Source organism: Dermochelys coriacea, chromosome 3, assembly GCF_009764565.3.
Source record: "Dermochelys coriacea isolate rDerCor1 chromosome 3, rDerCor1.pri.v4, whole genome shotgun sequence".
Lineage (NCBI taxonomy): Eukaryota > Metazoa > Chordata > Testudines > Dermochelyidae > Dermochelys > Dermochelys coriacea.
In genome coordinates, this window is record NC_050070.1 from 93985385 (window position 1) to 94009482 (window position 24098).

General features: G+C 39.7%; 1 protein-coding gene across 12 annotated transcripts in view; it reads right to left on the bottom strand.

Moving 5' to 3' along the window:
* The window catches only part of TBC1D32 (TBC1 domain family member 32), a 199474-nt gene that overhangs the window by 110023 nt on the left and 65353 nt on the right, over positions 1–24098 (bottom strand). For all 12 annotated transcript variants that reach the window (XM_043510889.1, XM_038396853.2, XM_043510892.1 and 9 more), the window contains 2 exons: positions 23061–23177; positions 18327–18415 (listed from right to left, as the gene is read on the bottom strand). In XM_043510889.1, coding sequence (XP_043366824.1) covers positions 18327–18415; positions 23061–23177 — 206 coding nt within the window. The remainder of the gene's footprint in view (positions 1–18326; positions 18416–23060; positions 23178–24098) is intronic.

The following is a 24098-nucleotide window of genomic DNA, read 5'->3' on the forward strand; positions in this document are numbered from 1 at the left end:
AAATCGTGGTTTAAAGATTTCAAGGAGCAGAGAATCCTCCAGCAAGTGACCCGTGCCCCATCCTACAGAGGAAGGCGAAAAACCTCCGGGGCCTCTCCAATCTGCCCTGGAGGAAAATTCCTTCCTGAACCCAAATATGGCAATCAGCTAAACCCTGAGCATATGGGCAAGATTCACCAGCCAGATACTACAGAAAATTCTTTCCTGGGTAACTCAGATCCCATCCATCTAATATCCCATCTCAGGGGATTAGGCCTATTTACCATGAATATTTAAAGATCAATTAATTACCAAAATCACGTTATCCCATCATACCATCTCCTCCATAAACTTATCAAGTAGAATCTTAAAGTCAGATAGCTCTTTTGCCCCCACTGCTTCCCTTGGAAGGCTATTCCAAAACTTCACTCCTCCGATGGTTAAAAACCTTCGTCTGATTTCAAGTCTAAACTTCCTGGTAGCCAGTTTATACCCATTTGTTCTTGTGTCCACATTGGTGGAGAGCTGAAATAATTCCTCTCCCTCTCCTGTATTTATCCCTCTGATATATTTATAGAAAGCAATCATATCTCCCCTAAACCTTCTTTTAGTTAAGCTAAACCAGCCAAGCTCCGTAAGTCTCCTTTCATAAGACAAGTTTTCCATTCCTCGGATCAGCCTAGTAGCCCTTCTCTGCACCTGCTCCAGTTTGAATTCATCCTTTTTAAACATGGGAGACCAGAACTGCACACAGTATTCTAGGTGAGGTCTCACCAGTGCCTTGTATAACGGTACTAAAAGCTCCTTATCCCTACTGGAAATGCCTCTCCTGATGCATCCCAAAACCGCATTAGCTTTTTTCACAGCCATATCACATTGGCAGCTCATAGTCATCCTATGATCAACCAATACTCCAAGGTCCTTCTCCTCTTCCGTTACTTCTAATTGATGCGTCCCCAACTTGTAACTAAAATTCTTGTTATTAATCCCTAAATGCATAACCTTACACTTCTCACTATTAAATTTCATCCTATTACTATTACTCCAGTTTACAAGGTCATCCAGATCCTCCTGTATAATATCCCGATCCTTCTCTGAACTGGCAATACCTCCCAGCTTTGTATCATCTGCAAACTTTATTAGCACACTCCCACTTTTTGTGCCAAGGTCAGTAATAAAAAGATTAAATAAGATTGGTCTCAAAACTGATCCCTGAGGAACTCCACTGGTAACCTCCCTCCAGCCTGACAGTTCGCCTTTCAGTAGCACCCGTTGCAGTCTCCCCTTTAACCAATTCCTTATCCACCTTTTGATGTTCATATTGTTCCCCATCTTCTCCAATTTAACTAATAATTCCCCATATGGCACGGTATCAAACGCCTTACTAAAATCTAGGTAAATTAGATCCACTGCGTTTCCTTTATCTAAAAAATCTGTTACTTTCTCAAAGAAGGAGATCAGGTTGGTTTGGCAGGATCTACCTTTTGTAAAACCATGTTGTATTTGTCCCATTTACCATTGACTTCAATGTCCTTAACTAATTTCTCCTTCAAATTTTTTTCCAGGACGTTGCATACTACAAATGTAAAACTAACTGGCCTGTAGTTACCCAGATCACTTTTTTTTCCTTTCTTAAAATAGGAACTATATTAGCAATTCTCCAATCATTCAGTACTACTCCTGAGTTTACAGATTCATTAAAAATTCTTGCTAATGGGCTTGCAATTTCAGGTGCCAATTCCTTTAATATTCTTGGATGAAGGTTATCTGGGCCCCCCGATTTAGTCCCATTAAGCTGTTTGAGTTTCACTTCTACCTCAGATTTGGTAATATCTACCTCCATAGCCTCATTCCCATTTGTCATGCTACCATTATCCCTAAGATCCTCTTTAGCCTTATTAAAGACTGAGGCAAAGTATTTGTTTAGATATTGGGCCATGCCTAGATTATCTTTAACTTCCACTCCATCCTCAGTGTTAAGCGGCCCCACTTCTTCTTTCTTAGTTTTCTTCTTATTTATATGGCTATAGAACCTTTTACTATTCGTTTTAATTCCCTTTGCAAGGTCCAACTCTACTCGACTTTTAGCCTGTCTCACTTTATCCCTACATGTTCTGACCTCAATAAGGTAGCTTTCCTTGCTGATCCCTCCCATCTTCCACTCCCTGGATGCTTTCTGCTTCTTCTTAATCACCTCTCTAAGGTGCTTGCTCATCCATCTTGGTCTACAACTCCTGCCTATGAATTTTTTCCCCTTTCTTGGGATACAGGCTTCTGATAGCTTCTGCAGCTTTGATTTAAAGTAATCCCAGGCCTCCTCTACCTTTAGATCCATAAATTCTTCAGTCCAATCCACTTCCCTAACTAATTTCCTTAATTTTTGAAAGTCAGCCCTTTTGAAATCAAAAACTCTAGTTGCAGATTTATTTTTGTACATCCTTCCATTTAGTTTGAACTGAATTAGCTCATGATCACTTGAGCCAAGATTGTCCCCTACAACCATTTCTTCTATGAGGTCCTCACTACTCTCCAAAATTAAATCTAAAATGGCATCTCCTCTAGTCTGTTCAGCAACTACTTGATGAAGGAATCCATCAGCTATCACATCTAGGAAAATCTGAGCCCTATTATTATTACTAGCACTGGTCCTCCAGTCTATATCTGGGAAGTTAAAGTCTCCCATGATCACGCAGTTTCCATTAGTACTTACTTTATTAAAAACCTTAAAAAGGGCTCTATCCATATCCAAATTAGATCCCGGTGGTCTATAGCACACCCCAAGCACTATCGTAGGAGAGGCTCTACTAGTTATTTTCCCCAATGTAATTTTTGCCCAGACGGACTCTGTCTTATCTATTGCATCGCTTCTTATTTCTTTACATTCTACCTCATCGTTGATATACAATGCTACTCCACCACCTTTACCTTTATTTCTGTCTTTCCTAAACAGCACATACCCTTCAATACCTGTACTCCAGTCATGACTACTATTCTACCATGTTTCTGTTGTCCCTATAATATCTGGTTTCACTTCCTGCACCAGTAACTCTAGTTCCTTCATTTTGTTACCTAGGCTTCTCGCATTGGTGTACAAATATCTTAATTTTTGCTGTTTGGACTCGCTCACATTTTGTACCCTATTAGGCACAGTCATTCTACAGCCAGTATAACCTATTAGATAAGTATCCACACTGCCCTCGCTACTTATATACATTCTCCTACCCACGGCTGTATCCTTTCTTACTTCATCTTCTTCCCTCTCAATGCTAAAATCTGGCATGGAGCTTACCTGGACATCTCCCAACCATCTCCCCCAAATTCCTAGTTTAAAGCTCTCTTTATCAGTTGTGCCAGCCTCCATCCTAGAAGTCTATTTGCTTTCCTACTCAGATGAAGTCCATCCCGAGAGAACTGTCCTCTGTCCACGAATGCCTCCCAGTGGCCATACATCCCAAAGCCCGCCTTATAGCATAACTGCCTAAGCCATCTGTTGACAGTCATAATCTTGTCACACCTTTGTTGCCCTTCTCTAGGAACAGGTAGGATCCCACTAAAGATCACCTAAGCCTCCATTTCCTTAAGCGTCTTCCCCAGCCTAGCATAGTCTCCCTTAATACTTTCCAGCGAGAATCTAGCCGTATCATTTGTTCCCACATGAAGGATAATTAGGGGATTCTTTCCCACTCCCTTTAGGATCCTTTTCAACCTCAGGTCTACATCCCGTATCTTAGCCCCCCGAAGACAGCACACCCTTCTATTCTCTGGATCAGCTCTAGTTACAGGCCAGTCTATTCTTCTCAATAAAGAGTCCCCTATCACATAGATCTGCCTTTTCCTGGTGACAGTGCTATTCTCCAGTCTCTCCCCTGTTCCCTCTGACTGCAAATTCTTTCCTTTCCTATTTTCCCTTATAATCCTCTTCAACCTATCCTGTATCCTCTTGGGGCTCATATTTGGTGTAGTCTCCCTTGACTCTTCCCCTTTTCCTATAGGACTAGCCTCTCTTCTCCCTTGCCCTTCCACCTTCAGCAACTACCTGCTGAGCCCCTTCTTCATTTTCCAACTCTGCAAACCTGTTCCTAAGCTCTATTTCTCCTTCACTAGCCCATCTTTTCCTCTGCCTGATTCTTTTAGTCACATGCTTCCACTGACCACTTTCCTCACCCAGTCTCTCCTCAAAATTCCCCAGCCCTGCTTCCATCTGTGAGTCTGAGCTTTTCCCTTCAGATACCTCATGTCTTTGCTCCATCATCTGCGCAAACCCCTTCCTAAACTGAACCAGACTTTCCATCTGCATCTCCAAACCTTGGATCTTTTCCTCCATCAGCTCTATCAGACAGCATTTCATGCAGAAAAAACTCTTACCAGGTCCCCCCTCCAGGATCATGTACATACCACAGCTTCCACATCCAGTCATCCTCATTGTGTCTTCCACTACATGAGTCACTCCCACAGCTGCCTCTGTATCTGTCATAGTCCTCTCACCTAAGTCCTGTTAATCTGGGAAACACAAGCCACACCAAAAAGACCACCCCCCGCAACAAAAACAAAACCCAAACAAGCACCACAATACAAACTCCCCTTGCAAATTCCCACTCAAACTCCCCTGTTTACAGCTCTGTTTGCTAGCTCCTGTGCCACGGCAGCTGTCTGTGCCGCTGCCTGCCTTCCTTTATAGGACCCCTAGTCAGAAAAGCTCCGCCCCCTAATCAGGGCTCAGCTTCTCTCCCAGCACAAAGCCCCTACAAGTCTCTACACACACACACACACACACACACACACACACACACACACAAATACTAAAAATACAAAACCAAGTACAAATACCTTCTCTTCCAACAAAACTCCCCTTGCAAATTCCCACTCAAACTCCCGTTTACAGCTCTGTTTGCTAGCTCCTGTACCGCTGCAGCTGTCTGTCTTCTCCTTGTCTAACAGATTTTATTTCAACTGCCCCTTCAGGTGGATTCCAAGCACCCACCCCAGCTTGAGCTCCCCTCTTGTTGGCTCTCTCTCCCCCCAAGATAGCATTCTGTGATGCTGAATCACAGCTGCAGCAGGTGCTAGTGCCAGGGTGTGGGTTACTACAATGCTATCTGTAACTACTGTTGCTAGCTAAAATGGGAGAAGAAAGAACTATGACAAAACAGAATTACTGGTGAATAATTTTTCCATATGAAATCTAGCTTGTCAGTTTTGTTCACTGGCCCTTCATTTAATTTTTTTCTCATCTGAAAAACAAAATTGGAAGTACAGTCAGATTACTTAAAACTTGCTTTGATTTATTAAATGAGGTTATCTGAGACAGCTATACAGATAACTAGTTTATAAAATAGTAGCTTGACTTTTTTGTCTAATTTGATTAAGTATCAACAAATGTGACTTGGAAGGATTAAGTAAAGCAACAAGATTTGAAATAGTATTTGCCATGTTAAGATTACATTAACCCTCAGGGTCACTTGTGATATGAAAGAAGCAGCCATCTATAGTTCACTGATTGAAAAGCTGCATTATCACAGTAAGTCACATATCTTTGAAAGTCTTATAAAATTGACCCAGAATGTATTTTGCTTTTCTTAAAAAGATGCAACTATGCATTACTTTCTAGACAGAAAACACATTTACAATAATAACCAGAATATCTGACAGTAAATAAACAAAATACTAATTAGGAATGGTTGAATATTAATTGATTAATAGTTGAATATTAACTGTCATTAAGAGGCAATTGTGGACAGAAAGAGTGAATATTACAGTGCAAAAGAACAGAGAATCATCTTTAAAGCACAACTGAAAAGCACGTTACAGTGTTCAGTATTTGGATCTCCTAAACCCTCAAAGTGATATCAAATTTATAACATTTGTCTAACAAATGTATGTCTGCACAGCTCATAGCTTCTATGGAATTTGGTGCATTCATTTGAATTTGAAATAGAACGAACTAGATGAAATGTTGACTAACACATACTGCTCTGTGGCATATTTCAATAGGCTGGTTGATTTTCAGATAGATATACACTGTCAGCCGTTAAAGCTCCCATTCCTAAATCTTTTTCCTGACTTGTTCTATAGACCATTGGAAATATAGATATATGAGATATCCTTCTGTATTATTCAGAATTCTTGCCACCAAAAAGGAAATGAATGAAAAGGAAAAAGCATATTAACCATGATATATTGTATGACAAACTTGTATATTATATATATATATATCTGGACCCATGGAAAAGAAGCCCTTGAGGAATTCCACCAGGATTTCAACAATTTCCATCCCACCATCAACCTCAGCCTGGACCAGTCCACACAAGAGATCCACTTCCTAGACGTTATTACGGTGCTACTAAAGCGATGGTAACAAACACCACCCTATACCGGAAACCTACTGACCGCTATGCTTACCTACATGCCTCCAGCTTTCATCCAGACCACACCACACAATCCATTGTCTATAGCCAAGCTCTATGATACAACCGCATTTGGTCCAACCCCTCAGACAGAGACAAACACCTACAAGATTTCTAGCAAGCATTATTACAATTACAATACCCACTTGCTGAAGTGAAGAATCAGATTGACAGCGCCAGAAGAGTACCCAGAAGTTACGTACTACAGGACAGGTCCAACAAAGAAAACAACAAAACGCCACTAGCCATCACCTTCAGCCCACAACTAAAACCTCTCCAACGCATCATCAAGGATCTACAAGTATCCTGAAGGACGACCCATCACTCTCACAGATCTTGGGAGACAGGCGAGTCCTTGCTTACAGACAGCCCCCCAACCTGAAGTAAATACTCATCAGCAACCACGCACCACACAACAAAAACACTAACCCAGGAACCTATCTTTGCAACAAAAGTTGCCCGTTGCCAACTCTGTCCACATATCTATTCAGGAGACACCATCATAGGGCCTAATCACATCAGCCACACTATCAGAGGTTCGTTCATCTGCCAATGTGATATATGCCATCATGTTTCAGAGTAGCAGCCGTGTTAGTCTGTATTCTCAAAAAGAAAAGGAGTACTTGTGGCACCTTAGAGACTAACAAATTTATTAGAGCATAAGCTTTCGTATGCATCCGATGAAGTGAGCTGTAGCTCACGAAAGCTTATGCTCTAATAAATTTGTTAGTCTCTAAGGTGCCACAAGTACTCCTTTTCTTTTTGATGCCATCATGTGCCAGCAATGCCCCTCTGCCATGTACATTGGTCAAACTGGACAGTCTCTACATAAAAGAATAAATGGACACAAATCAGATGTCAAGAATTATAATATTCAAAAACCAGTGGAGAACACTTCACTCTCTCTGGTCACTCGATTACAGACCTAAAAGTGGCAATTCTTCAACAACAAAAACTTCAAAAACGGATTCCAACGAGAGATTGCTGAATTGGAATTAATTTGCAAACTGGATACAATTAATTTAGGCTTGAATAAAGACTGGAAGTGGATGGGTCATTACACAAAGTAAAACTATTTCCCCATGTTTTCCCCCCTCTCCCCCCCACATACACACTGTTCCTCACACGTTCTTGTCAATTGCTGGAAATGGTCCATCTTGATTATCACTACCAATTTTTTTTTCTCTCCTGCTGGTAATAGCTTACCTGATCACTCTCGTTACAGTGTGTATGGTAACACCCATTGTTTCATGTTCTCTGTGTATATAAAATCTCCCCACTGTATTTTCTACTGCATGCATCCGATGAAGTGAGCTGTAGCTCACAAAAGCTTATGCTCAAATAAATTTGTTAGTCTCTAAGGTGCCACAAGTACTCCTTTTCTTTTTGCTAATATACTGTAGCATTTCAAAATATTTACTGTACAAACTTGGAAATAATTATCTAATTCCTCTTTTCATTGTAGATCCCTACTCTTGAGAAAGATATTCCTAAACATGTGACTTTTGAAAAAAAAAACTTTAGTAGTTTTCTAGAATTCAATATAAACATAACTGTGCCTAAAGGGGAAAAATGTATATAGGGCACTGTAACTGTAAGGAGAGCTCACTCACTTTGTGCAACAACTGTAATTATTTGAGATGCATGTTGCTGTGGTGGCTTCACTTCAGGAGTGCATGTGCCCTACATCTTTGACTGGAAAATTTTGGTAGCAGTGCCCATTCAGCACATCCTTGTGACCCATACTGAGGCTATATGGGATTGAGCATGTGACCAGCCCTCTTTTCTTTCTCTACCACAAAGTCCTACAGAGGAAACTCTGAAGCAGAGGAGAAGGAAGGCAGGTAGTGGAGCACTCACAAGGACAGAGATCTCAAAGAAATCCAGTTACTGCACAAGGTGAGTAACAGCTCCATCTTCTTCGAGTAGTGCCCCTATGGGTACTCCACTTCAGGTGACTCCCTAAGTAATAACCCCCTTACGGAGGTGGTAGATTCGGAAAAGAGTCCAGCACTGAAGAGAACTATGTTGCCTACTGCAGCATTCAATCTAGCAGCATGAACCAAAATGCAATGGCTGAAAAAAGTATGCACCGAAGTCCACATTGCAAGTTTGCAAATCTCAGCAACTGGAATGTCCTTGAATAGGGCTACAGAGGTAGACTGTGATCTAGTAGAATGTGCAATCACTCGTAGGGAAAATTGAGGATCAGACAAACCATAGCAAGTCATAATACATCGAAAGATCCCTTTAGAGAGTCTTGTGTGAAGATAATGGATCCCCTAGACCTAACCACAGTAGAAACAAAATATCTAGGGGACTTCCTGAATGGTCTGGTTCTGTCCAAGTAAAAGGCCAATGCCCTCTAAACATTTAGTATATGGAAGGTAGCTTCCTTTGTAGACTGATGCAGCTTAGGAAAGAAAACTGGAAGATGAATAGTCCGGTTAATATGAAACTCAGAAGAAACTTAAGGTAAAAATTTTGGATGGGGTCATAATGATACCTTCTTCTGGGAGAACATAGTAAATGTAGAGCCTACTAATAGAGCCCCAATCTCCCCAACCCTTCACACAGAAGTGATGGGCACCAAAAAGGCTGTTTTCATAGACAAATGTAACAGAGAACATGTAGCTAGTAGCTCAAAAGGCTTTTTCATGAAACAATTAAGAACAAGGTTTAGATCCCAAAGCGGAGCAGGATCTCTAACCTGCAGAAAAAGAATCATAAGACCTTTCAGCAAAAAGAAAAGGAGTACCTGTGGCACCTTAAGAGACTAACAAATTTAATAAATTTGTTAGTCTCTTAAGGTGCCACAAGTACTCCTTTTCTTTTTGCGGATTCAGACTAACACGGCTGCTACTCAAAGACCTTTCAGGAATCTCGTTGTGGTCAGATGTGTGAAAACTAAGAAACCTTCCGCTAGCCAGCAGTAACTTGTTATTGACAAGTATCAGAGGGGTAGCTGCATTTGCTGCTTTTACAGATCCAGACTAAGAGTCATGTGGCATTTTATAGACTAACAGACGTATTGGAGCATAAGCTTTCATAGTTGCATGTATTTTCATCCGATGCATGTATTCACCCACGAAAGCTTATGCTCCAATACGTCTGTTAGTCTATAAGGTGCCACAGGACTCTTTGCCGCTTTTGTTATTGACACCAAGTGAACGTTGACTGAACCTTGATTTGAGACACCTGATTTTTCAATTCCAACAGATAATCCAAGATTGTAGAAAGAGACAACTGGACAGGTGACATATGACAACAGTTATACTAAAGATGATATCTTCTTCATTACTGAAGGAAAGTGAGTCTTGTAGATTCCTTCCTGTTATTTAAGAGCACACACTCCTGATGAACAGGATGCCTTAAGACCCAAGAACTATTGAGGCCCCATGATTGGAGTTGCAGAATGTTCAAATTGGGGGTGAAGTGTTGGACCCGCATTCTCAGACAACAGTTGAGAACTGATCAGGAGCGGCCACGGAGGGCAAGAGATGAGTCCGATGATGTAAGGAAACCAAACTTGTCTTGGTGAAGTTGGTGCAATCAAAATGGCCCTGGCTTGGTCCTGCTTGATCTTGTTGAGAACCTTTAAAAGCAACCTTAAAAGTTGATAGATATGCATAAAAAATCCCACCTTTGTCCATGTAATAAAAAAACCCATCTACAAGAGACTGGAGATTGAATCCTCCTTTGGAACAAAATTTTCTGCACTTCATGGTGGCTGCAGTGTGATGTGGTTGGCCTCTGGAAACCCCCTAGTTAGGAATATTTTGTTGAGGACTTGAGAATCCCATTCATAATTTAGGGGGAAATGTCTGCTGAAGTTGTCTGCCATGGTGTATTGTATACCCGAGAAATAAGCTGAAATAACTATCTGGTTGACTATGCACCAACTCCAAAGCTTCACTGCTTCAGTGCAGAGCAACAGGGAAGAAGAAGTTACTCATTTTGTGCGGTAACAATGGTTCTTTAAGATGTGTGTCTCTATGGGTAATCCACTGTAGGTGTGCTTGCATCCCTGAGCTGCTGATCGGAGAATTTTGGACAGCACATGCACTACCACTCCTCGTGCCATCACGAGGTTAGCCAATGCACGTGGGCTAACCCCTCTATTCCCCCCAAGCTCCTTATCTACCACAGAGTCATAGACAAGAACTCTGAAATAGAGGAGAGGAGGGTGGGTTGTGAAACACCCAGAGGGGGACACATCTCTACGAACCATTGTTAGTGCACAAGGTGAGTAACTTCTTTTTTTTCCCCGAGTATTGTCCGTAAGAGGCCTCTCCTGTAGGTGACTTCCGATCAGTATCCCTTCTGGAGGGCTGGGGCTTTGGAGTTTGGTCAGTTACAGATGACAGTACTGTGGAGCCAAAGATCGCATTGTATCACATAGTGATCACATAGTGTTCTGTGAAGATATGGACTGACATCCATGTTGCCGCTCTACAGATTTCTCATATAGGGACATTCTTGAAGAAAGCAACGGTGAGGAGATCGACCTCATGGAGTGTGCACAAATCCTATCTGGAGGGATCACTCTTATGCAGTTTGAGACCCATTTGTGGAGTCTCTGGGCTGAAACTGCTGAGTCCTTGGATCTTTCCGCAATAGAGAAGAAAAGTTTAGGAGACTTCCTGAAAGCCTTTGTCCTATCCGGGTAAAAGGCTAAGGCTCTCTTTACATCTAGTGCATGTAATATAGCCTCCCTATTCTCTCGGTGAAGCTTGGGGTAGAAGGCTGGAAAATGAATCAATTGGTTCGCATGGAATAGGGAGGTTACCTTAGGGATGAATTTGGATGTGGCCTGAGTGTAACCTTGTCCTGAAAGAATATTGTGTAAGGAGGATGTGCCATCAGAGCTGCTCTTTCTCCTAGCCAAGGTGATTGCTATCAGGAAGGCTGCTTTCACTGAGAGATGTATAAGCGAACAGGTCTCCATAGGTTTGAAGGGAGGCCTAGTCAGTCCTCTCAATACCAGGTTTAGGTCCCATGTGGGGCTAGGAAGTCGGGGTTGTGGGGAAAGGTTAACTCTATCTGTGAGGAATCTTTTAGTAATCTGGTGTGATAACACTAAGTATCCCTCTACCTGCTGGGGGAGGGCTGCTACAGCTGCTCGGTGGACGCTGAGAGATAGTCCCAATCTTTTTAGGGTCAGTATATAGTCAAGGATCTTTGCAGAGCCATGGATTTCGGGGAGATTTTCTGGGAAGTTCACCAAATCTGGAACCTGGACCATTTTTGCAAGTAAGTATGGCAGGTTGAGGACAGTGTGATCTCATCGGCGATACACCAGTTCCATAGTCTCATCGCTTCCACACAGAGGAAGGGTGACCTGGCTCCCCCTTGTCAGTTTATGTAGTACATACATGCCATATAGTCTGTAAGGGCTCTAGTGTGTGATCTCTTGATTAGTGAAAGGAAATGGGCAGAGGCATTTCTAACTGCCCTTAGCTCTAGGAGGTTGATATGAAGGGATATCTCCATTGATGACAACCTGTCTGGTGTTCTGAGGTTGTTTAGATGTCAACTCCATCCTATGAGCGTTGTGTTGGTGTTGAGAAGCAATGATGTGGGGGAGGGGTTGTGAAAAGGGGATCCCCCTACAAACATTGGCTGGGTCTTTCCACCAGTCTAACAAGTTTTTGATCCTGTGTGTAGTGACAGATTTGTCTAGTGTGCACTCTGTTGCTGTTTGGTCTGTAAACTGAGCTGAACCACATCTGGAGGCATCATATGTGAAGCCTGGCAGGTGGTATTCCTGCTGTGCCCGCTGCTATATGCCGAGGGTCCTACCAAATTCCCAGCCATTTAAAACACATCATGGACCGTGAAATCTGGTCTCCCCCGTGAAATCTGTATTAGGGTAAAAGTACAAAAAAAGACCAGATTTCACGGGGGAGACCGGCATTTCTCAAACAGGGGGTCCTGACTCAAAAGGGGTTGAGGGTGAGGGGGTTGCCAGGTTATTGTAAGGGTGTCATAGTATTGCCATTCTTCTGCGCTGTCTTCAGAGCTGGGGGGACAGAGAATGGTGGCTGCTGCCTGAGGGCCCAGCTCTGAAGGCACCGGTGCATAAGTAAGCGTAGCAACACCATACCACTCCATCCTTACTTCTGTGCTGCTGCTGGCAGTGGCACTGCCTTCAGAGCTGGGGTCCTGGCTAGCAGCTGCTGCTAGCTCTCTGGCCACCCAACTCTGAAGTCAGGGCCGATACCAGCAGCAGTGCAGATTTAAGGGTGGCAATGCAGAGACCCCCCTACAATAACCTTGTGACCACCCCACAACCCCCTTTGGGGTCAGGACCCCTCCAGTTACAACACCATGAAAACAGATTTAAATATCTGAAATAATGAAATTTATTATTTTTAAAATCCTATGACTGTAAAATTGCCCAAAATGGACTGTGAATTTAGTACATATGCCCCAATAGTAGAAAGCAGTGTCTGGCTGATATATGTGGGCTCTTTTGAATGGTCTCTACAAGTGTGGCCAAGGAGAAGAATCTGTGTTGAGGTAGGAGAGCTCTGGTCCATACCTAGTTGAGGTCGACCCATATAAATTCCAGGCACTGTATTGGAAAGATGGTTGATTTCTGGGCATTCTAAACACCCAGCTCCATGAACAGGTTGATTGCAGATTTGGTGACTTGGAGAGCCTCTTGGAGAGAACAGGTTTCAGAGTAGCAGCCATGTTAGTCTGTATTCACAAAAAGAAAAGGAGTACTTGTGGCACCTTAGAGACTAACAAATTTATTAGAGCATAAGCTTTCGTGAGCTACAGCTCATTTCAACGGATGCATTTGGTGGAATGCATCCGATGAAGTGAGCTGTAGCTCACGAAAGCTTATGCTCTAATAAATTTGTTAGTCTCCAAGGTGCCACAAGTACTCCTTTTCTTTTTGGAGAGAACAGGCTCTGAGGAGGCAATTATCCAGGTAGGGGGAAATCATGATCCCTTGGGAGCATAAGTGTACTGCCATTCCTGAGAGAACTTTGGAGATTACTCTCAGAGCAGATGATAGTACAAAGGGGAGTACTTTGTACTGGTAAAGTTCTTGTCCCAGAGGATATCTGAGGAACCATCTGTGAGACGGTAGGATTGAGATATGCAAGCAGGCGTCCTGAAGGTTGAGGGCTGAAAATCAGTCTTCCTGTTCCAACACTGGAATACTCATATCTTGTGTGACCATCTTGAATTTTTGAGCTTTGACAAATTTGTTGAGTGCTCTGACATCTATTATGGGTCTCCAACCTCCCTCCCTGTTGGGTATTAGGAAATAATGAGAATAAAAAGCTTCGCCTCATACATTTTGAGGTACTGGTTCCATGGCTTCTAACTGGAGGAGACAATCTATCTCTTGTCGTAGTAAACTCTTGTGAGAAGGGTTCCTGAAGAGTGATGGGGAAGGGTGTTGTGGAGAGGAAAGGGAGGTAAAATGGATGGAATACCCATTGCAAACAATCTCCAGGACTTATCGGTCCGATGTTATATGTTACAAGTGCTGCAAAACATTACAAGACAGTAGCCGAATGGGTGGGAAGCAGTGGTTAGCTGTAGTGGTCGAGGGAAGTAGTCCATTAACGCCTTGACCAACACGTTATAATTGGTGCTTGGAATTAGATTGTTGTGACATGGAAGACTGTGGGCCAGATGGTTTACACCTAGGGAACTTAGATTTTTTTACTCTGGGGTTCGTAATAGCACTGAGTTTGGTATTGGGAGGTGCATGGCTTGTGCTGGGGCTGCAGACTAAATTTCCTCTTATGTCCAGGTGTGCAGATATCCAACAAATAGAGAGTGGCCCTGGAATCTTTAGAAGTATGTAGGGAGGTGTCTGTCTCATCCACAATGAGCTTTGTGCCTTCAAAGGGAACGTATTCGATGGTCAACTGCACTTCTTTGGGGAAGCCCAAAAGGTGTAACTATGACATATGCTGCATAACCACCACTGTGGAGATGCACTGGGATGCTGTATCAGCTGTGTCGAGAGCAAACTGTAGCACTGTCATAGCCACTAGCTAGTATATCTCTTGTGCTCTGTATGAGTAAAGGGTGATTGGGTTAGAATTCGTTTCGCAAAGTCTGTCTTCTTTGGTTCATAAGAACATAAGAAGGCCATACTGGGCCAGAATAAAGGTCCATCTATCCCAGTATCCTGTCTTCCAACAGTGGCCAGTGCCACGTGCCCCAGAGGGAATGAACAGAACAGGTAATCCTCAAGTGATCCATTCCCTGTTGCTCATTCCCAGCTTCTGGCAAACAGAAGCTAGGGACACCATCCCTGAATTAGCAGAATAAAAGTTTTGTATTTTCAAATTCTAAAAATATTACCAGTGAAATAGTATGTATGCACCTTCCAAAACTCATGAAAAGCCATTAAAACAATAAGAAAACATTTAAGCTATTTACTAACAATTTTGAAATTTAAGGTACAAAAGGGAAATGTAACATAAAGCTGGATGCTTCAAACACACTCAAAAATAGACAGTATTCAGCTGAAATGTGTTACTGATGTTATAAAAATGCAACATAAAACTAGAGGATATTAAGTCAACTATCTCAGATGTAGGACTAAGAATATTTCCACTTTTTCCTCCGTTTTAACACACTATTCTTTACACTTCCTTATGAGGAATGCATTTTGTGGTCTGATTTTTAAAAGTATTAAAACATCAGTGACCATCAGTACAGCAAGGGGACAAGTTTAATCAGTTTTGAAAATATAGTTTCCAAAATATTACATATATTGCTTTAATATATATTTGGGTAAGAAACAGCAGACTGATTTGCGATGCTTTTGATCTCACCTAAGCTATTCACTTAAGCCCATAAATACAGAAGAAAGTTTTGTAATAAATCATAATGATATTTGTTATGAAGTGTTTTATTGTGGTAAAACACTTGTCAAAATACCCTTCAAATTAATCTTTTCATAAATATTGTAGATATTGTTTGACAATAATATATACAGTTTTCTCTTTAATCAAACTGGTGGCTTAAGAAAGCATATTTAAGCCACCTGAGATGTCACAAAGAAGGTAGACATCATAGACTGCTAATTTTTCTTGGGTACCTATTTAATGGACACTAAATGCCAAGCTTACTACTATGGATAAAAATAATTGAAAAGAAGGTGACAAGTCACATAATATAGGGATCATGTACTCTCACCTCTGACATTGTATACCCTTATATGGGGTTCAGAATTTGTTAGAGATAAGAAGACTTCGTGCCTCGCTTTGGCATTCTAATAAATGTAATGAGCAGTGTTAAAAGACTCTAGAGTGAGTTGCATCTTACCTTCTTCTAATAGAAAGAAAGTTCGCAATAAATCGGGCCTTTGAGGGAAGACAGGGGAAGGGGGGATGTTTGTGGGAGGCTGTGAAATGGTATATTCGAGGCATCACTGAGGTTATAAAAGGAGCTTAGATGGGTCCCACAGAAAATTAAGGTTCAGTAGTTAAAATATCTTTCCTTTGATTTCCTGGTGTAGCAGCCATTTAATATTATGTTAAAACATTACCTACTTTGATATGCAGGACATTTTCATATTGTGAATAGCACATTATTTATTTTTTCCCTAAAATAATAATAGCAACAACAACAACACCACCACCACTATCTAGTTTATATAGAACTTTTCATCAGTAGATCTCAAAAGAACTTTACAAAAAAGAGTTCAGCATCATTATCTTAATTTTACAGGTGGGGAAATAAAAATGTGTATGCTTGGAAGAATTAAAATGTTTATCAGCAAATGCTGATAAATGTTGAAATCACTATATACACATAAACCAACGAAAAAAATATTTCCCATCAGTAATAACTGAAATTAACAGATAGGCAAAGCAAGAAAAATTGCTGCTTGAGAATTAATTAGAGTTTGATTTAAGGCTATTTACTCTGTACATTTTGACATGTGATGTTGACAATTTTTTGGTTTAATGGTTCTAAAAATAACTTTTTGAATATCAGTGTTTCCTGTCATTAAATAATTATTGTCTGACTCCCTCCCCCATTGTCTGACCACACACAATTTCCAGGAACTGAGAAAAATGTAATTAACAAAAAAAATTCTTAACACCATAATTTTTGACAACTGTGAAAATTTATAATTTATAAATATAGAAAAAAGACTTAAAACTAATCATTGATATCTGTCAAAATTATAACAAATAAAAATTGAGTTCTGCCAAGCCTAAAAATGAGGCAGTTTGTCTCTTTACATGAATTGAGAAACAGAACAATTTCCCTACCCTCAGAAATTTTCACTTGCTTTCTGTCCTTTCATAATCCAGTGCAAAATTTCTTTCTATGCTTCAAGTTTTTCAGTAAACTTTAAGACCCCTCTAATCTACTTAAATAGATGTTTATAAAATGGTTTCAAGTGTCATGGTTGTGGTGCCCATGTATACTAGGTACAAGCTTGTTAAACACATTTTTTTAAAGCATTCACAATCAGGTTGGAATATGTGTACTTGTTTAATTTTGTCAATCTAAAAGGAATCAGGGAGTCAGCTGTGTACCCATTCAAAAGAGATTAGCTGAACGTTTTATCTCTGTGTATAAAACATGTATGATTTTATGGTTCAATGAGCACCCCATTTATTTATTTATTTATTTTTTCTGTGTACACAGGGCCTTATTCATAGATACTAAGGTCAGAAGGGACCATTCTGATCATCTAGTCCGACCTCCTGCACAACGCAGGCCAAAGAATCTCACCCACCCATTCCTACGAAAAACCAATAAAAACCTCAATATAAACACACAGACAAAACTCATAGTTCCTTTTCAGAACAGTCTGCCCAACTGGGGGTGAAATCGTGGCTCTACTGAAATCAAAGGGAGTTTTGCCATTGACTTCAATGGTGCTAGGATTTCACAGTTGTGCCTAAGTAACTACTAGCTATTTCAAATGCTATTTGCAGACTCATTACTTCTACCTAACTTAAGACTCCTATAGTCCTATATTATTTTATGAAACAATCTCTGACTCCCTGTTTCATGGTACATTTAATGGTATGTACTTCTCATATCTCAAAACTTTGACACTGTACATCTCATACCTGTCCTGCCAGATGAAAAATGTTACCTGGATTATTTGATGTAATCTACAGTACATAGTTCACTATTATTTACATGTACTATACAGATTAATTTACTCTGATAGTTTGATAAAAGTGAGGCTATAGAAAACTAACTTTGGACTTTATAAACAATTCGGACTGTTATTCTGCCCAATCAGACATTATCAAACTTTTTCACAGTATGGATCACATCTTAGTAGAGATATTCTTTCACTTATACACACGAATATATAAACTAAGCAAACTATTTATCATTCAGGCTAGAAAAGCAGAAAGAAAGATAGATAGACTGTTACATTTATCTTTAAATACGTGGAAACTATGCAGACCTTATATTGATGAGCATCATATTCAGGAGACACATTTAAAATGTTCATTCAAGTTCTAGACATATTACTGGTTCTAGTGGTACCTTCCATTTTAAGCACAGGGAATATTGCTGGAATTCATAATATAATTAAAATAGAATGAATTTCTGAAATGCACTCGTAGATAAATTAAATATGTAAAGCTTCACATGGTAATGTAAAATCCTCAATTTATCACAGTATTTTAGCAGGAAGTTTGTTTTACATGTCATGATGGATGTACTACATTTGCTTTTCAACCATCCATGCTAAATAACCTTGTGCAACTGTTTTTATTGCATCAGATACAGGAATATTAAATAAAGATGGTCTTTGCTCTTTTCCTAATTCCGCATTCAATCTTTCCATGTTTTAAAAAAAAATAACCAACTGAATTTCACTTTCATGCACAATAAGAAGCAATAAAATAAGTTTATTGGAAACCAATAAAAACTTGCCGTACTGTATTCTCATTTTGAACAGAGAGTGGATCTTACCTCAGACCAAAGATGTGTGATTGTTCATAATTGAATAAGGAGTGAATTTTAGCTTCTGAATTCAAAATTATAAGTCTGTCAATTATATCCTGCAAAAAGAAGGCATTATTGTAAAATTATCAGGTTTCAGAGTAGCAGCCGTGTTAGTCTGTATTCGCAAAAAGAAAAGGAGTACTTGTGGCACCTTAGAGTAACAAATTTATTTGAGCATAAGCTTTCGTGAGCTACAGCTCACTTCATCGGATGCATCTGATGAAGTGAGCTGTAGCTCACGAAAGCTTATGCTCAAATAAATTTGTTAGTCTCTAAGGTGCCACAAGTACTTCTTTTCTTTTTGTAAAATTATCATGCATCTTCTTATATTTCTTACACTTAAGGTTAATTTATGTGTAAAAATACAGCATTATTTATTCTAAATGTTACAAAAATACATTAATTTTTTTAAAGCGTTAGTGCTTAATGTTCTTGCTCCCATTAAAGTCAATGGTGCAGAATCAAGGCCAATATATACATAAAAAGCCACAAACACATAACTCAGCTAAATACATGTCAAGGCACTGAAATAGTAAACATTTTAAATTACTATTGAATGTTAATATTGGAGTAAAATGGTAAAGTGTATTTTTAGTGTTTTTGAAATATGTACAGTTCTTTACATTTCAAGCTAATTTAGTCAAAATTTCAGGTATTAAATAATTCTGTGCACAGAAACATAAGTACCAACTCAGACTAAACAATGGTCCATCTAGTCCAGTATTCTAGTGCTAACTACTGTGAGTACCAGATGCTGCAAAGAAAAGTTCAAGAAACCTGATATTGGACAATTATGGAAAAACTTGCCCAACAAGAAACTTCTGTGGATTATTTTTGTTTGTTTTAGTTTTTTGAAAACCCTGTCAAATCATCAGTTTGTTTACGATGTGTTTTATATGGGCAATTTTATTTTAAGCCTACAGTGCTTGACAAAACTGTAAATGACCAGTGGGCTACTTACTGATTTATGCACAGTTCAGATTGTATTATCCCTCTCTCTAGTTTGTCTCAGATATTGCTTCCAAAGTAATAATTACATTTTAAAGAATGCATAAAATGCACAAAAATTCCACTGACATCGTTCTCTTGGACTCAGATTGGTGTGGTAAATTCAAAGAACTAAAACCAACAAAATCCTTAGAGGCTTTGTTTGTGTCAGATGAAATCCATTTATTTATTTAATTAATTTATTTATTAAATTCTATTTGAGAAGCATGGCCTCAGAAATAGCAAGGAGAATTATTGTCTGATTCTTTAGATCAATGAGTCACTTCAAGACCACATCAGAGAGAAAAAAATATAAACTTAATTTCATAAAATCCATAAGAACTTGTACTTCGTATTTTATAAAATAAAGTTCCACTACCAGTAAAATAACATTGGTCAAAGCAGATTCTCCTTTATTTAAAATGCATTCTTATTTAAAGATAGTGGAATCCTCTGACACCAAATATCCCGCCCCTCCCCACCACCATAGAATAACTTTACTGTAAGTGAAGCTGCTAATTTACACTGCAATGCAACTGAACAATTCAACATTTATTCTAAATCACTGGAAATTCCATTTTATTGGATCATTTGTGTATACAAAGATTCTTTTGAATATCATTTCCTTGAACCCCAAGATTGCTGCTGCCTTTTCAGTCAGTTGGTTGGCCAGGAACTCTGTAATGTAAATAATTCATAAGGGACTGTCACAAATATCAAGGGAAGGGTAAACATCTTTAAATCCATCTTGGCCAGAGGCAAAACTCTTTCACCTGTAAAGGGTTATGAAGCTAAGATAACCTCGCTGGCACTGACTAAAATGACCAATGAGGAGACAAGATACTTTCAAAGCTGGAGGGGGCGGGGGAAAACAAAGAGCTCTTTCTATCTGTCTGTGTGTTGCTTTTGCTGGGACCAGAGCAGGAATGCAGGTCAGAACTCCTGTAAAGAGTTAATAAGCAATCTAGTTAGATATGCGTTAGATTTTATTTCGTTTAAATGGCTGATAAAATAAGTTGTGCTGAATGGAATGTATATTCCTGTTTTTATGTCTTTTTGTAAACTTAAGGATTAGCCTAGAGGGATTCTCTATGTTTTGAATCTGATTACACTGTAAGTAAAATCATCCTCATTTTACAGAGGTGATCCTTTTATTTTTTCTTCAATTAAAATTCTTCTTTTAAGAACCTGATTGCTTTTTCATTGTTCTTAAGATCCAAGGGTTTGGGTCTGTGTTCACCTATGCAAATTGGTGAGGGTTTTTAATCAAGCCTTCCCCAGGAAAGGGGGTGTAGGGCTTGGGGGGGATTTTGGGGGGAAAGACGTTTCCAAGTGGGCTCTTTCCCTGTTATTTTTGTTAGACGCTTGGTGGTGGCCGTAATAAGGTCCAGGGACAAAGGTAAAATAGTTTGTACCTTGGGGAAGTTTTAACCTAAGCTGGTAACAATAAGCTTAGGGGGTTTTTCATGCAGGTCCCCACATCTGTACCCTAGAGTTCAGAGTGGGGAAAGAACCTTGACAGGGACTTAATGCAAATTGGCTATTTGTGTGCTCAAAGAAAGAGATGCTGCGAGATGTTTGACAACTGCAGCCTCTTCTGCCATCTGCACATTTTAGCCCAGAGCCAAGAATGAGCAGTGGAGTACTGCAGAGACACAGGGGTTCTAAAGAGTGACCTGGGGACATCTGAGCCATGGATGGGGGTTATGAGGGAATGAAGATCTGGAGAGTAACATGGGAAGGAGCGCAGGTGTACAGGAGCCAAGAATAGATTCTGGGTTGTGGAGGGACTTGGGCAAATACCGGGGCTCTGAAGGTGGAGAGAGCATAATTTGGAGAATATATATGAACTTTTACTACTATCCATGTGAGCAACTATTAGCAATGAAATAACACTTCTTTACAAACTTAAGAAATTCCTCAAACAAAAAGCTTTATTAAAAAATCAGTTAAATGGGCTCCAGAGCATATTACATCAACCCAGATTTATAAAGCTATGAAATCACTAAAGTCTCACGCAACCTATAGGAAACTTCAAATATGATTTTGCTTTCTTCATATTACATCACTTGCATAAACTACCCTCAACAAATGACTACTCCCCTCCTATGCCTCACAAAACATGGAATTTTGACTCTGAACACAAATAACTACTGAAAACAGAAAATAGCACCACACTGCTTCATTATCACATAAATAGTTACAAGATTTTAAAATAGTAACTTCCAAACATGACAATTTTATAAACTATTTCCACTTTTAAAAATATTCCCTGCACTAACTGTCATCCAAGACTCTCATGCATAACTAAAAATCTACACCATAAACTACTCAAATATTTTAATACAATATTCAACAGTTTGACCAATTAACATACATCCAATTGTCACCACTTTGTGTGGTTAGAGTTTAAGTTTACATGTGACGTGTAGAAGAAAGAAGAGGGTAGGGAATGTGGATAAAATAATGTGGAAAATGAGCAACTATTAGCATAGCTTACCAGGACTGGGTAAGCATTTACCTATTAACTTCCTGACTTTTTATGTTGTATTGGTAGTTTATGGACTTCAGAAACTCTAACCCATTTTAAACTAATTTTTTATTAAAAGGTTAAATATTTGTCACTACAATGGGTGTGGTATAAGACTATATATATATATAGTCCCTCCTCCCTCTACTTTATATATATGAAGATCTGGAGAGTAACATGGGAAAGAGCGCAGGTGTACAGGAGCCAAGAAAAGATTCTGGGTTGTGGAGGGACTTGGGCAAACACCGGGGCTCTGAATAATGTATGATACAAATATATGCATACATATGTGCATGTGCGCGCACACACAAAATAAGAGATGTTCATATATATTGTTATCCCTGGGAACGGATTTATAATACAAGCGAGGAAGAAAAGTAGGACCTTCAAATCATGCAAAGATTTTATATTACCCAATATACTATGTGCATATGCTGCCCTCATGCTGCACACAATAAAAAATGCAAAAACAATGTTAAAATCACAGAATCAGACTTTAAAGTCAGATGGGACCATTATGATCGTCTAATCTGACCTCCTGCAGGCAACAGAATCTCACCTACCAACTCCTGTAACAACCCCCTAACTTATGTCTGAGCTATTGAAGTCCTCAAATCATGGTTAAAGACTTTGAGGTGCAGAGAATTCTCCAGCAAGTGACCTGTGCCCCACACTGCAGAGGAAGGTGAAAAACCTCCAGGGCCTCTGCCATTCTGCCCTGGGAGAAAATTCCTTCCCGACCCCAAATAGGCAATCAGCTAAACCCTGAGCATGCGAGCAGACTCACCAGCCAGCGACCCAGGAAAGAATTCTCTGTAGTAACTCAGATCCCACGCCATCTAACATCCCATCACAAGCCACTGGGCATATCTACCGCTAGTAATCGAAGATCAATTAATTGCCAAAATTAGGCTACCCCATCATATCATCTCCTCCATAAATTTATCAAGCTTTGTCTTGAAACAGATATGTCTTTTGCCCCCCAGGGCTTCCCTTGGAAGGCTGTTCCAGAACTTCACTCCTCTGATGGTTAGAAACCGTCATCTAATTTCAAGTCTAAATTTATCAATTGAGCAGAAAATAGAGCATGTCTTTAATTATTAACACAATACTTGCTCAGGCAAAATGTCTAACCACATTGTAGTATTTTGAAAAAAAAAGAAAAAAAAGAAAAAATTACTTACAATAACATTTGTAGGAACTTCACGGAGAGAATATTCTGGTTTATTTGGTATCTCCTGATCACCTATCAGTTCATAAATAGCAGGATAGGATAGCAAATTTACCAGTGCTAGAAAAGACTTTAAAAAAAAGTTGCTCCTGTTAACTTTTGAATTTATATAACCAACCATTTGATAGCATTTAATTGGCAGTTAATTAAAACAATGTAAAGAAGTTTGGCCCAGGTCTCAGTCTCACTCTGCTCTGCAGTGTGAAGTTTAAACGGGCAGAGCGACCCAGCAAAACAAATGTGGAACATTACTCATATCCTAATGGGAGATACATCTATGCTAGCCTAAGGTAGTGCCCATGCACCTTGTGAGAACTGTGTGAACTGATGGGCTGATACATTGCAGAAACGAATAGCCCAGTGAAAGTTGAGAATTCTTCCATGGGTCTGAATGAAGTACAATTCTGGCAATAAATGTTGAATGATTTTCGAATGCTATACTGCTTATAACATCACTTGTAAAATTTGGTGGTTTAGATCATCTTGAACTAGTAGTTGTAACTCATTCTAAGACAAAGTAACCGCTATCAGACAGAGAGTTTTCCACCTGAAAGAATGTAACCTCATGAAAATCAAACTAACTGAAAATCAAGTATAAAATCAAATCATATTCCATCTAAAACATTAGCCAATTTAGGTATACATTTATATGCTGTTCAACCACACTGCTCATAAATCTCAATTTATACTATTATAAGACCTCATTTCATCAAGACGATCCTCTATATCACTCTTTTTATGATATACACAGGACCCTCGCTAGATCCATGCACGGGACCACATTATAGCGGGGATCGCATTAAAATGAATTCCAATTAAAGTAATTAAATTTGGGATCCAAGGCCACGACCGCGTTATATGCGAATTCGCACTATATAGGTGCGTGTTCTAGCGAGGGTCCAGTGTACTTTTTAATTGACTTTAAGTGACCCTTGCAATTGTGACCCTCCATATAACACATTTCAGAGTAGCAGCCGTGTTAGTCTGTATT